At 38.2% G+C, this 12,812-nt stretch overlaps 2 protein-coding genes across 6 annotated transcripts in view; one reads left to right on the forward strand and one right to left on the reverse strand.

The window, feature by feature from the left end:
- The window catches only part of LOC105564451 (uncharacterized protein DDB_G0284459), a 39,185-nt gene extending 27,051 nt beyond the window's left edge, over positions 1-12,134 (reverse strand). The window contains exons 1-3 of one of the 3 annotated variants that reach the window (XM_012016817.1): positions 11,864-12,132; positions 504-695; positions 1-70 (exon numbers count right to left, since the gene is read on the reverse strand). In XM_012016817.1, coding sequence (XP_011872207.1) covers positions 1-70; positions 504-695; positions 11,864-11,946 — 345 coding nt within the window. In that variant the 5' untranslated portion in view covers positions 11,947-12,132. Of the gene's footprint in view, positions 71-503; positions 696-11,863 lie in introns of all 3 variants that reach the window. The other 2 variants (XM_012016816.1, XM_012016815.1) reach the window with 2 other exon arrangements.
- Positions 1-12,812, forward strand: part of LOC105564450 (uncharacterized MFS-type transporter C09D4.1) — a 62,988-nt gene that overhangs the window by 35,626 nt on the left and 14,550 nt on the right. The window lies entirely within an intron of this gene.

Raw genomic sequence — 12,812 nt, forward strand, 5'->3', positions numbered from 1 at the left:
ACGCGGCTCCTCCTCATTCGCCGCGCCGCCGAAATTGTCGAACCACTTGTCATTCCTCTTCAGCCACAACCTGCGAGATCACAAATTGTTCCCTTCAAATGCGACTTTTGTTTAAAATATTTGACGACAAACTGGGGGGGACGACGCTACAGATTTAACGTTAAAGCCTTGATGATACACTGAAAAAAAATCTGATAGATTCAACCAGTCGTCTGTTAGAAAATGGACGAATCAGAATTCCCTTTAGGATTTACCAGATGTGCGGTGAAGTCTAGCAAACTTCTGGTTATGAAATATCTTTCATGGTAAACCTTTCATGGTAAAATGATTCGTTCATTTTCTAACAGATGACTGGTTGAATCTATCAGATTTTTTTTTCAGTGCAGGGACTGTAAGGAGACCTCGAGAAAGATTATATGGTTCGTTTATCGAACGGATGGAGGATGCAATATTCGAGAATAAATAGCATGTTAGGGAGTATGAACACGTATTATTGCGGAAACCTTTGTTGATAGCAGAATATGCAGTGCCAGGCATTGTCGGACGTGTCCCAACGTGAACAGGCCTTCCTGCATGATCTAGCGCCGCAATCACTGCAGCGCACGCCGCAGCCGACTCGAAACGGTGCCAGGCAGCAGGCGCAACGTCCGTTGTCTATGATCACTCGTTTGGGCTCCCTCGCCTTCGAATTCTTCCTAAATGTTTTCTTTCGTAAGTCACGGTGGCAAACATCGAGGGAAAAACGGGAAGACAATTACGGTCGTAAATGCGTGCATCGCACGCGTGTTATTAGTCGTTTTAGATCTTCAATTAACTGTTCAATTGATCGGAGGTTATTGATTTGATTTAACAATTGGGGCAATGAACATCGATCGATTTGAACCTGATCCTCCGTCCTTTTTGCGAGGCAATTTCAAATTTTTCTTGAATTATACGGAAATATATTGAGCTGAGGGGATATTCAATTTTTGATCGATTCACTTGAATGCTATTTAATTTCAATTTATGAAATGTATCCTCAAATTATTGAATATTAAAATTGGAAGGTTTACTCGATAAGCAATACATAAACTATGAACAATATATTTATTAATCGCAAAATTTACAATATATTGCTATTTATATACTGTGGAATAATAAGCTGATATAGAAATTCAATATATATATATATATATATCGAACGAATTAACGCATAGTTTGATGAACAAATCACTGATTAAATTTATTTCTGAATACGCTGATATCAAATATCCTCTACGCGAGTATTTACGAGTATTTACGACGGAAGACAATGTGATTAGAGTTCACATAAATGCAATATAATAAAATAATAATTAAAGAATAATATATGACGCGCGATAAAATTATTCGAATTTTTCCTATTATGAAACCGCAATGATCGACTTGTTCTACGTATTCTAGGACACAGTTGTTACATATTTACAACGTTGTAACGGTACAAAATAGCCGCGCTTACTGTATATACATGCACCGACTATTAACACAATACGCATTCGCTGTACAGGGTGTTCTGCAAAAGCGGAACGAAAATGTTATTCCACAAGACTATAATCACCTTATAGCGAAAACTAAGAATGTCTTAACTTTTAAATTGATTTAAACTTATATCACACGTACAAAGAATAAAGGCCAAACGAACCAGTCAAACAACAAGTTTGAATCAATGTAAAAACAAATTTTTAAGTAGATGTGAACTTATATCACACACGTACACCCACACACACGCACGAAGGACAGAGAACAAAAACCAGTCAGACAAGGTTAAATTGATTTATATTTGTTGCTTGACCGTGATGCTTTCAATTATTCTTTCGTAACTTTTGAAGATTATTTAAATAATTAAATTTAATTAGTTCGTAAATACAGTTATGACACATAATAATGTAATTATTAATTTTACCGTATCTTTTAAATTTTATAGTACATCAAATCTTATTAATACATTTTTCAACATTAAATAAATTCCAATCACGTCCTAAATTAAAATCAAATAATTTCGGAAACAAGATTCATTTGAGTTATTAATCAAAAGCTATAATTTTCCACTTTCCATCACTTTATTAATAAAAATTTTAGTAACGCATCAAAATAACACTATTTTTGTTGACGAAAGATTTAGTCCGTATTGTTTGAGAGGAATTGACAATACCAGGGCACCCTGTATACATATATCGCTACATGAGATCCCATATTATCGAAACCTGTAATTGGCGCGAGACAACACTACGAAAGAGAATGTAGTAGAAAGTACTTATAAATAGGTGGGTAAGGTTTTATGCTACAATAGCGCGCATTTCTAGCTGTTTTTTTCTCGGTCATCGCACACGCTTAATTAACGGTTTACATTTATTTCGAAAGTGGCAGAAGTCAAACACGCACGTCATAAATCGATGCTGTTATTTCTTTCTACTTCAACGCGCGATATTGACTATACAAAGCAGTTAAGTTGGATCAATTAATAATCATTGCGACTTGATTGTCAAGTAAAATCAATTTTACTCTCTCCCTTTTTAGATAATTATGTTGTTAAAATAATTAAGTAACTTTTGCGGAAGTTTAAATATACAGGGTGAGTTTTATTTCGTCGAACCAGTCTCTTACCGTACACGATGGATTACCGACCAAAACTGTAGCCAACTTTGGACAAATGGAAAAAAACCTCGTTATATATGTTTCAGTCGTGTAATATCTAATTATATCTCTATCTAATTGATTCAAATATTTACAACTAGATTTTTCCATTTTTTCCCAGGTTGGCTACAGTTTTGGTCGGTAATCCATATCTCATGGTAAACGACTGGTTCACGAAATAAAACTCACCCTGTATACATAAATATATTGTTTCTGCAAAAATATACTTTTGTGTGCCATAAAAACGTTACGTTTGGATCGCTATCTTATGCCACTTTCGAAAGAATTAAAATTATTAAACTATTCGTAAATTGGCTGATGGCTGTTCGCGTTCAATCTTCGCGATCAAAGAACACCGTGGCCGCGCTTATCGAGTGACTGTTTTCATCATGTTCCATATCGGAGGTGACCACCTTCACCACCACAACTTCGATGGTGATTAACAGAAAGAGGACCATAAAAGTCGCCATATTGTACCTCTCCTGACCGGGCACGACTTTGTCGTTCTCGATTAGGAGCGTCGAGATCAAGGTTGAAATGTAAATCAGCATGTTGCTGACGAATGAAGGGAGGAAATGTTCTCTAAAAGAATGGAGGCGACGCACTTCGTCTTCCCCTTTTAGAAATTAATGTTTCTTTTCTAATCCTCTAGACAAGCACTGCTGCACTATTCGTCACAATGTAGATCGTGGGGAAAAAAATGAAATGAAATCGAAATTAGTTTTAGTCAACTTCGATCCACTCGCGCAACTCCACCCTGAGAAGACAATTTCTCGTCTTTTAATATCACATGGCACTATCAATTACGCGCAAAGATTTACTTAGCAAACTAATCACAATTAATCCAAGTCAACGTTGACCTTTCTTCAAATACTTGTTCGTCTTTTCCTTCGAAAAGATCATAACATACTAATTGTCCGAAAGAGAGATGGCTTGCGATTATTTCTGGCCAGCATCGACTCCAATTGGCCCGCGGCGATTCCACTGCGAGATCTCACGGAAAATTGTCGTCCCGTGAAAATTGAGAATACCCAGACGCGCAAATTAGTCCGTAACTTAATACGCGAAAGTTCCTTCGACCCTAATCTCTTATTTACGACGTTGGCGCGGTGATTCGGCGATTCCGCATCTGGCCACGACGATCCTCGCTTTCCCCGTCGACTTCCTCGGCTTGTCCATTCCGGCGTCCTCCCGCATCGGCGATCTTGATCCACGCGACGATAATTGCGTTCCGTTCCGCGCTGAACGCGAACCGCGCGCGCTTGCGCTCCGATTTAAACGCCGGTTATGCGATCGCAGCCGCGGCTTTCCACCGCACGCTCGACAGCAGTTACGTTGTTTTACGTAACGCTGCCCACGGACACGCAATCACAATCGAGCTTCGTCCGCACTCTTTATAGGTGTTTTTTTTTTAATAACGTAGCGCGTGTTATTAGTTTTACGTAAGAAGTTATGACCGGCATAAATTATATGCGGGCATGAAGATTATTAAATCTACTCTCTAACTTGAGAAAAGGTCCATTTCAGCTTTAGGCAAACAGCTCATTGGTAACTTTTTCGTTTGAGCTTTTTTAATTTATTTCGCTGTTATTTATTATCCTAAATTGCTTTTTTCTTCCCCTTTTTGTTCCTGTCGCATTTACGTGCGATTAAATGCGTTCGCGTAACTCCGTGCGTCGATTTCTTCGGAAAAACACTTTGAATTAGACTCTTTCCTTTTTCGTTTGATTCCGCTCTACTCTTTGTTGTGAATTATGTTCTGCTTAATCGTTGCAATTCGTCTTAACGAGATGTCCTTTCGATGAACCAAGTCCTTGTTCCGTTATCTCTTTCTAATTCTTTCAGATAATTTCTTGTCAATTTCTTATGCTGCTTAATCTCTTTTGTTTTAATCGATCCTGCCTTTATCACGTGTCTCAGATTTGTATATTTTAAACTTGCTCGATCTCCTCCTCCTCTTCCTCTTCTTTTCCTTGCTTCTTCAAGCAAGTCTTTTGATCAATCCTCTTGTTGGCTCCCTCTTTTCCATTCTCTTTCTGATACGCACGCGTAACGTTCTGACAAAGTATATTAGATCTTCTCCTTACAGTTCATACTTCGATAGGCTTGGACGATCTCGATTCGACATCTACGATCTCCTTACAGTCCAATCAACTTTTCTTCTACTTCTAACGTACAGTCGACTTATCACGTTTCGATTCCTCGACCGTTCAAACGTCTGCGTCTTCAACCTCTTCAAGTAACTTATTCTGCATTCGAGTCCTACTTTGTCACGTACCCTTTACTGTATAACTGCTGCTCTTCTCAGTGTGCACTCCTCCGGACGATCTCCAAACTAGTTTGTCTAATTTTCTTCCCTCTTTACCTCTTCGTCGTCCTCACTCGGTCGATATCCTTTTTGTTAATACGCGGTTTCCCCTGCTGCTACGACACTCTAGTCGGCTGCTGTTTGATTCGGCATATCAATTGTCTGGACTAGGCGCTGTTTCCCGGCCCTTAATGGAAAGGGCAAGAAGACTCCAATCTCTGGATTTAGATAGAGTCGTAATTTAACTCGCGCCTCTGATGATGTTGACGGCGATACGAGCTTGGTCCGCGGTCAGACCGCAATATATTAACTCACTCGGCATGTCATTTCCGAGGACTATTCGCGCCGCAGAACCAGCGCGATCGTATCCTCGTACCGGACTGTCGGTTCGAAAGTGACAGTGAACCGTTGGTAGCCGGGGAAACTCAGAAGCGCGCAGTTATGCGCACCGATGGTAGGAGCCTCCGTCTTCGTTACATTCTTATGATGGTGTATGCCTTTCTCTTTCTTTCTCCCCTCCCCCCTCTCTCTCTCTCTTTCTCTCTCTCTCTTTAGCTGGTGACCCATGTTACTGAGATTGATAGACACTTTCACTGAATTTCGGCGGTCGCTCGATGATGTAATAATCAATAGAATTCGCTTTACCGTTGAATTCGTAGCGTCGAATTTGACTCGGATGAGTCGCCACTGCTTCTACTCAGCGTCGTTATTTTTTATTACCGTGTGTTAAAATTTATTATTTCAATAAAAATGCGTGTAGCTAGAAAAACAAAATCTACTCGTTCAATTTCTGTAGTTTTTTTCCACTTCATTGTTTAGTTTAATTAACGATACACCGAATAGAAACAGTGGCGATTGGAGTAAAAAGTTCAACGCTACGATTTTAACAATGTATGCTTTTACCCTTTTCTGCCGTGAATAACGCGTCAATTCCAACGAGACTGCGTAATGTCAAAAGTAATGATATGGATATTTATTCGTGTCAGTTCGAAGTCACAAAATGATTGATAATTAGAATGGTCACATTAGTTAAAGCCACTTTTTTTTATTGAGATTCACATTTCGTATTTAATTTTTCTGTAGCTCTCGTCTTATTAAAAAGAACGAAACTCGTTTCGGTTTCTATTTAAAGAGTCTCTCTCCATATTGGAAAGAGAAAGAAAGAGAAAATAAAGACACAGATGGAGAGAGAAGAGTGAAATGGCACAAGTGCAGAATGCCATTTCATTTTTGTTCATTTAATTTTTCTCAAGCGACTCTCAGAATAGATTTACATAATAAAAATTCACTACAAAATTCGATTAAAACGTCGATGGCACACAAACAGGTTGAATATATTTTTACTATTGTAAAATTGTAGGTTAAGTCTGTAGAAAGTTGCTTGTCGTTACCACATTTTTCATGATACTTATTCCTGTTGAAGAAGCACTGGTTTTACTAAACATGATTTTAGCGTATTTATGTTTTTACAATGATATTACCAATCTTCTTGTTGTATTATTGAGCGCACTTACATTTTTGTGTTGCGACTGTTAAAATAATTTATGCGAGGAAATGGAAAACGACGACATTTTTATTCATTCGTGCTAATAAAATTTATTCAAACAGCTAAAATCGACAATAATGAGAAAACAATAGTTCTATATCATTAAAAAAATTTCATTTTTATTACAGTTTAAAAAACTCATTAATATTTTTTTCGTCATTACTTCGTCCAATAGTGACAGGACTGGCAGGATAACAAGCAAATGCAATTATTTATTGAATAGACTGTATTATAAATATAAAAATTGCAGTTAGTAAAACTTGGAAAATAGCTGTTCAACCTTTTAGAGGTTTAATAATTTTTCTTATTTTTACATATGCGGTATAAATTAAGTGATTTGATTAACAATGTGCTGCTAAACGGCATAAAAGTAATTAAAAAATTTTTCAATTAGTCTTAATTACATATCTTTCTGCCTCTTTCTCCGTTTCTTGTCTAGTAGCACGATCCATTTTTACAATTGATTGATTTCGATGACCTGCAAAGAATAGTCTCACGCTTTGAACGTTTCCTCCTTTCTTCGTATAAGAGAGACAGACAGACAATTCGCAGCTCCAACGCGCGCTGCTGCAATTCAATTACATCACCTATCGTGCAATTGCTCGCCTCTGTAACCGTTTCTTATTATATAATAAATGCCTTTCCCGTCCCAGCGAACATCGCCGTACATAGTACTCGACGAATCTTACGTCTGTCTTACTAATCGGTTCTTCCTTGATGTCTTCTCTTTACAATAATATTCAGTCTTTAAGATTAATAAGAATAAATAAGGATTTATAGACGTAATGCAAGGACAATAAGAGCCAGACGCTAGATATTGAGTGCGGATAAAACAATCTTTTGTATGCTATTTATTTGAAATTGACTATGTCAAACGTTTCGACCAATTCATGTGGTCCCTCTCAATAACAATAAAACCTATCATGTCGGCAAATTAACATATGTTATAACGGTCACGGTCAGAATATATAATTAATGTCATCGTGTAGGAAAGAGACATTAATTATACTGTATATTCTGATCGTGGCCGTTGTAACATATGTTAATTTGCCGACATGATAGATTTTAATTCAAATGTTGATTGTCATTAAGAAGGACCACACGAGTTGGTCGAAACGTTTGACATATAGCGAATTCGGTTGGTTGCACTAGTGCGCACTGAGTGCACACTAGGCTTTGTTACCAGTCAATTGTTATATTTAAAGATCATCTTAAATACCTCTTGTAATATTTCTTACCCAGAAAAATGGTCTGTACAACGTTTACGCGGATCACTTTTTGACTAAATGCTCTTTGAACGTGTATCGAAGACAAAGTTAAATATACAGGGTGTCCTGAAATTCGCGAATCAAAATACCATAGCAAGAATGTCATTGAAAAAATAAATTAAAAAGTTATTTGCCATTTTTCGTTCCGAGCAGTAGATTTTTTAGATAAAAAGGTTCAAAACAGGCCAATCATACATTACGGTTGAACGGAAAATGGCAAATAACTTTTTAATTTATTTTTTCGACGACATTCTTGCTATGGTATTTTGATTCGCGAATTTCAGGACACCCTGTATAGAATTGGCTATAAACAGGCCTTGGAATTCGCTAATAGTCAATTTCAAATAAATAATATACAAAAGATTGTTATATCCGCACTCAATATCTAGCGCCTGGCTCTTATTGCCCTTGCATTACGTCTATTAATTAACGTTTTATATACAGAGCCTTAAAAATTATTATTTATAAACTCACATAAATAAGGATGTCTGTGAGATGACGTCTTAGATGATACGTACGAGCAATGGAGAAATTGTCGAAGGAGGATGATTTTTGCAACTTGTAAATATAAAATTTATTATCTGAGCCGCATAAAGTCGATTTTATTAGATACGTGTAAGTCCGATATTAATCTCGTAGATTATTTAGAAACGAGAAAGATTATATTCTATGAGACTGTATTTAATACTTTTCATATTGTGGACCTTTTCAATAGACGCCGTCCAACTTCTAATTTACTTATAGATACCATTAATATCATTGGTATCTATTTTTTTTCTCTCTGTTGAAGAAATTGGCGAAAAATTTTCCTCCCACGAGAGAGGAGCTGTGTCGAACGTGGGACGTAAGTGGTACGAAGAACAGTAATTTGCCCAACTTATTGTCAGTAAGAAAGTATCGCTTCCATTTACGAGCTGTATAATTGAATAAGAATCTAACATCACCTCATTAGAATAGTTTTGCAAGTATGCAGTAATTATCGAGCCGCGCCGAGTCACTGTTAGCACTTACCGTTTCTCTCGCTTTCTCCCGCAGATAATTCTCAGGAAGAAATGTTTCATCGGTCGTTTAGCTTCAGCTCGGTCTCACAATGAATGCTAACGCGAACGCTTCGCGCTATTGTCATTGAGTAAAAGTAAGGATGGCAAATCGGTCTACTCGGCCTGTCCGAAACCGGATCTCTTCTTCAAGCGACTCTTCCAATTTTTTGTATCCTCGTCTCTTCCACTTTGTCCTATGTCACGTTTTAATGAACGTCGCACCGCATTTTTCACGTAGATTTATTTTTCTTTAGGTTGTTTAATATTATCTTTTTACACCTTCGCATCCGCGCGCGCTCTCTTCTTTAAAATCAATATTTTCGAGACAAGATGCTCGTCAAATAATTGATTTTTACTCAAGACCTTATTATCCGTCGCGTTGTTTGACGACTCTACGAATTTTCAATTTTGCAGTTGTTGAAATAGAAAATAGCCTGGGCTTTCAGCTTCGTGCGAAAAACTAATTTCCAGCATTGAATAGCAACTGCGTCGGTCTCAGACGGCGTCAAATAATGCGCGTTCAAGTCTCTGTTCTCCTTACTGCTGCCGTTCTTATAACAGACAATAAAGCGGACTCGGCGGAGAATTACTTCCAAGTACGGTATAGTCGGGCAGGAGTTTCGGCGGACTCGAAAGGCGATGCTGATGTAACACGCGCTAGAAACGTTCCGATGCGATTTGCGCTTTCATCCTTGGCGGTAGGTTCACAACGTGACAGCGATCCGACACCGTGAGAAAATCGGCCGAGCCATAGTCGCGAACGGGAGGAACTTTCGCGATTGACGCACGTCGTCGGGAAATTCGATTTCTGCACGGACGAGTAACTGGACGGCCCTCGATACTCCTTCGGAGATCGTCCTCGCGTTCGAGCAGCGGGCAGACCGGACTATCCACGACAGCGAGTATCCCGACAATGAAGAGAGCGGTCGCTGATGCGCGCGGATCCCCGGGTGTTCGGCGTTCCTGTACGTGCTTCCGGTTCCCCTACGCGCCGTTGCGTCCATTGTTCGACGCGGCTCGATACGTACATTGTGCAACGCCCGACGTTTTACCATTGACGTACTCCACGCCCCCGTGGCCCGCCACGTGCATCCTTAATGACGGTCCCTCTTTCTCTTCTCTCTCCTCCGGCGCCTCCTCTCGCTCGCGGGTATCGATACGTCGTCGATGGTACCGCGCCGTGGGCGCTTCCGGTGGTACCGCGCGAGCCTAAACCGGCTCGTCTGCGAGGTCGCGGGACCACGCCGGGCATTATTCACGCGTGTACGTTCAGGAGCATTGCACCCGGCCGCCGTCACGATCATGTATGCTGATCGCGGAAGAAGACGAGTGTCCGCGCGTAGAGTACAAACGCGAAATTAAGGAATGGGTTAGAATGGATGTAAGAAAGGTGAGTCGACGAGAGACACGATTTAGAAGCAGTTGAAAAATTTATTTGGAGTATTAAATAATAGACGATGCTTGCGCAGCAAAATGAAATCATTTGAAATATTGTGTACGATGATTTTTCGACGACGAAATTAAATACCTCAGTTAGGATTTTGTTATGATCTTTGGTCAAATATAAATGTAGTCTTTTTGGTGACGTTGCGGTGATTTTTCTCTGGAAAAATTATCTCGTTCCATTCCCGCGACAATTTCTGTTATCTTTCCACATTTTAATTAAGTGTCCGCATCGTTTCTTTATTGTGAAAATAATTGAGGAAAAAAGTCTCATTTCGCAAATGCAATTTGGCCCGCAAGCGCGGTTTATTTCAGTTGAGTACACGTGTGGGATTACGAATTTTTGAGGGAGAGCTTGTCGAAGAATAAACTTATACCACTTTCCGAAATAATACTCTTCCAGATATAGAAGAATATCGACGAATCTGACAAGATTACGAAAATAGCTGTATATATACAATACAGTCTACGAGTCTACAGTGATTTTACAGTATTGCATCTATTATAAGCAATTTATACGCCGGGAATGCGAAAGGCGGAATCAATTTTTAATCCGGGTCATAGCCGACACAATGCTATCTCGTTATCTTAGAATATCAGCAGGCGATAGGTATCGATCTGCTTTGAATTAATAAGCCCGTCGCGATTTTAAGTCGGCGGTACAACAAACCGTCCTGGCTTTTGTTGCGTCACAAACAGTTTCGAAACGGTAGTCGGGTATTGTCAAATTTCAACGTTTATTTTTAACGATTTGCCGACAAGACTCAGTGGGACAGAAAAAAAATATGAAAACCTACTCCTTTTTCTTTTAAACTAAACAAATATGGTCAATGAGTAGGTGTCAATCGTCCGGAACACAATCGCAATTGTTTCACACAATGCAATCGCTACGAGAATAGCGTATCGCGCGAGATTATCGTGAGACAGATTGTTTCGAGGAATTGTAAAAAATAACTTGGACATTGATCGACCGGCACACGGGTGTGATAAGTGCAAATCCTATTATTGACAATCCTCGAAGTTCCGGATATATGGCATTACGTCACCAATCCGAACGTTCGATATAAAAATAATACACGCGGGAAAGAACTAAATAAATGTATAGAAAAGTACAGAGCACTAGAATTATTGTATTCGGAGTTTTTTCGGAGTTTTGTTCATTTTTAGACTTTCTGAAAAGTCAAAGGTATCCAAGCGTCTTGGCATTTCAAGATAAAACATGACAGATTAGATTTATTAAAATTAATATATCGAAAAATTCAAAGACTTTCAGAATTCATGAATACTTGTCCGCGGCTCCAAAACTACGTCGACTATTCGGATTTCGGAAAAATTCGATAATTGAAAAAAAATTCTGAGGATAATTTCCAGGGTAGTTCTCGAAATAAATCTCGAGACTCACACAAAGCTGCATAGAATTCGAAGGACCAGGTTTAGAAATATTAACCTCCTACGCAGTGAGTATATTCTTATAAGTCACCTTTTCCCAACAAAAAGCAATACAGAACTTTTGTCAATCGTATCTCGGCAAAAAAGTTTCAAGAGATAATATAGAATAAAATATTAAAGAATCAATGGGCAACAATTAAAACTTTTACGCACTTACCTCGACCGAAGGCCGATGTAAAGAAAAAATCCAGAAGCCGCCACTCCGGCCGCCAGTAAACTCATACTATTTGAGATCATCATGTTTCTCTCGTTCAATTCGAAAGACGAACGAAAACGAAAATCTTTAACGAAGATGAAGCGGAAAAAATGTTTCTTCGGACGAGTTTCTGCCCTCGCGTGAAACTGATGATACCTTTAATACGAGGAAATAACTCACGACGCGATTGGAAATACGCACTCTAGTCGACTGTTGATCGCGCGTTTCGAGATATGATATGATATTACATATACGATATACAATCGATACCAATCGTCCGACGTAGCGTGGAATCATTCCGGAGCGATTAGCATTGTCGCGCCAAGCGTGAGCAAAGACGTGACCGGAAAGATTTTGTTAATTCACTTGAATTGTAATTTATCATGCGCAAATGTTCACTGGAAATACGCTTTGGAAAGTTTCTTTCTGCAAAATGTATTTAATTTAACCCTTTCGCACATCGAGCTGGATTCGACATGCTACTTTGCAGCGAATTATTTATATATTATTCTCGAAGCATTCGAATCTATGCATCGATTAAAATCAGCAAGTTTTACTTTTGAAATCCCTAAATTTTTCTGAATAATATAAATTCTTTTATTCGCTTAGATTGAATTGAGGGTATTACTTCGTGGGAAATAATTTGATAATTTTTGCCAGAAAGAGGTAAATTTAATTTAAATTTTATTTGTTAATTTGGAGAGACAATAATGGTATGGCTTTTACTTTTATATAGCAATTCTTGAATGATGTATTATATAATTTCATATATTCATGTTTAAATTTTTTAATATTTAATTAAAATGCATAAAATTTGTTATTTTTAATCATTTAAAAATACATTAAAATAATAATAAATAAATAATAATAAATAAATTAACAAATAATCGTTCCATGAAATTAAAGAATT

This window comes from Vollenhovia emeryi, unplaced genomic scaffold, assembly GCF_000949405.1.
Source record: "Vollenhovia emeryi isolate VEMERY1.0 unplaced genomic scaffold, V.emery_V1.0 DF939164.1, whole genome shotgun sequence".
Classification (NCBI taxonomy): Eukaryota; Metazoa; Arthropoda; class Insecta; order Hymenoptera; family Formicidae; genus Vollenhovia; species Vollenhovia emeryi.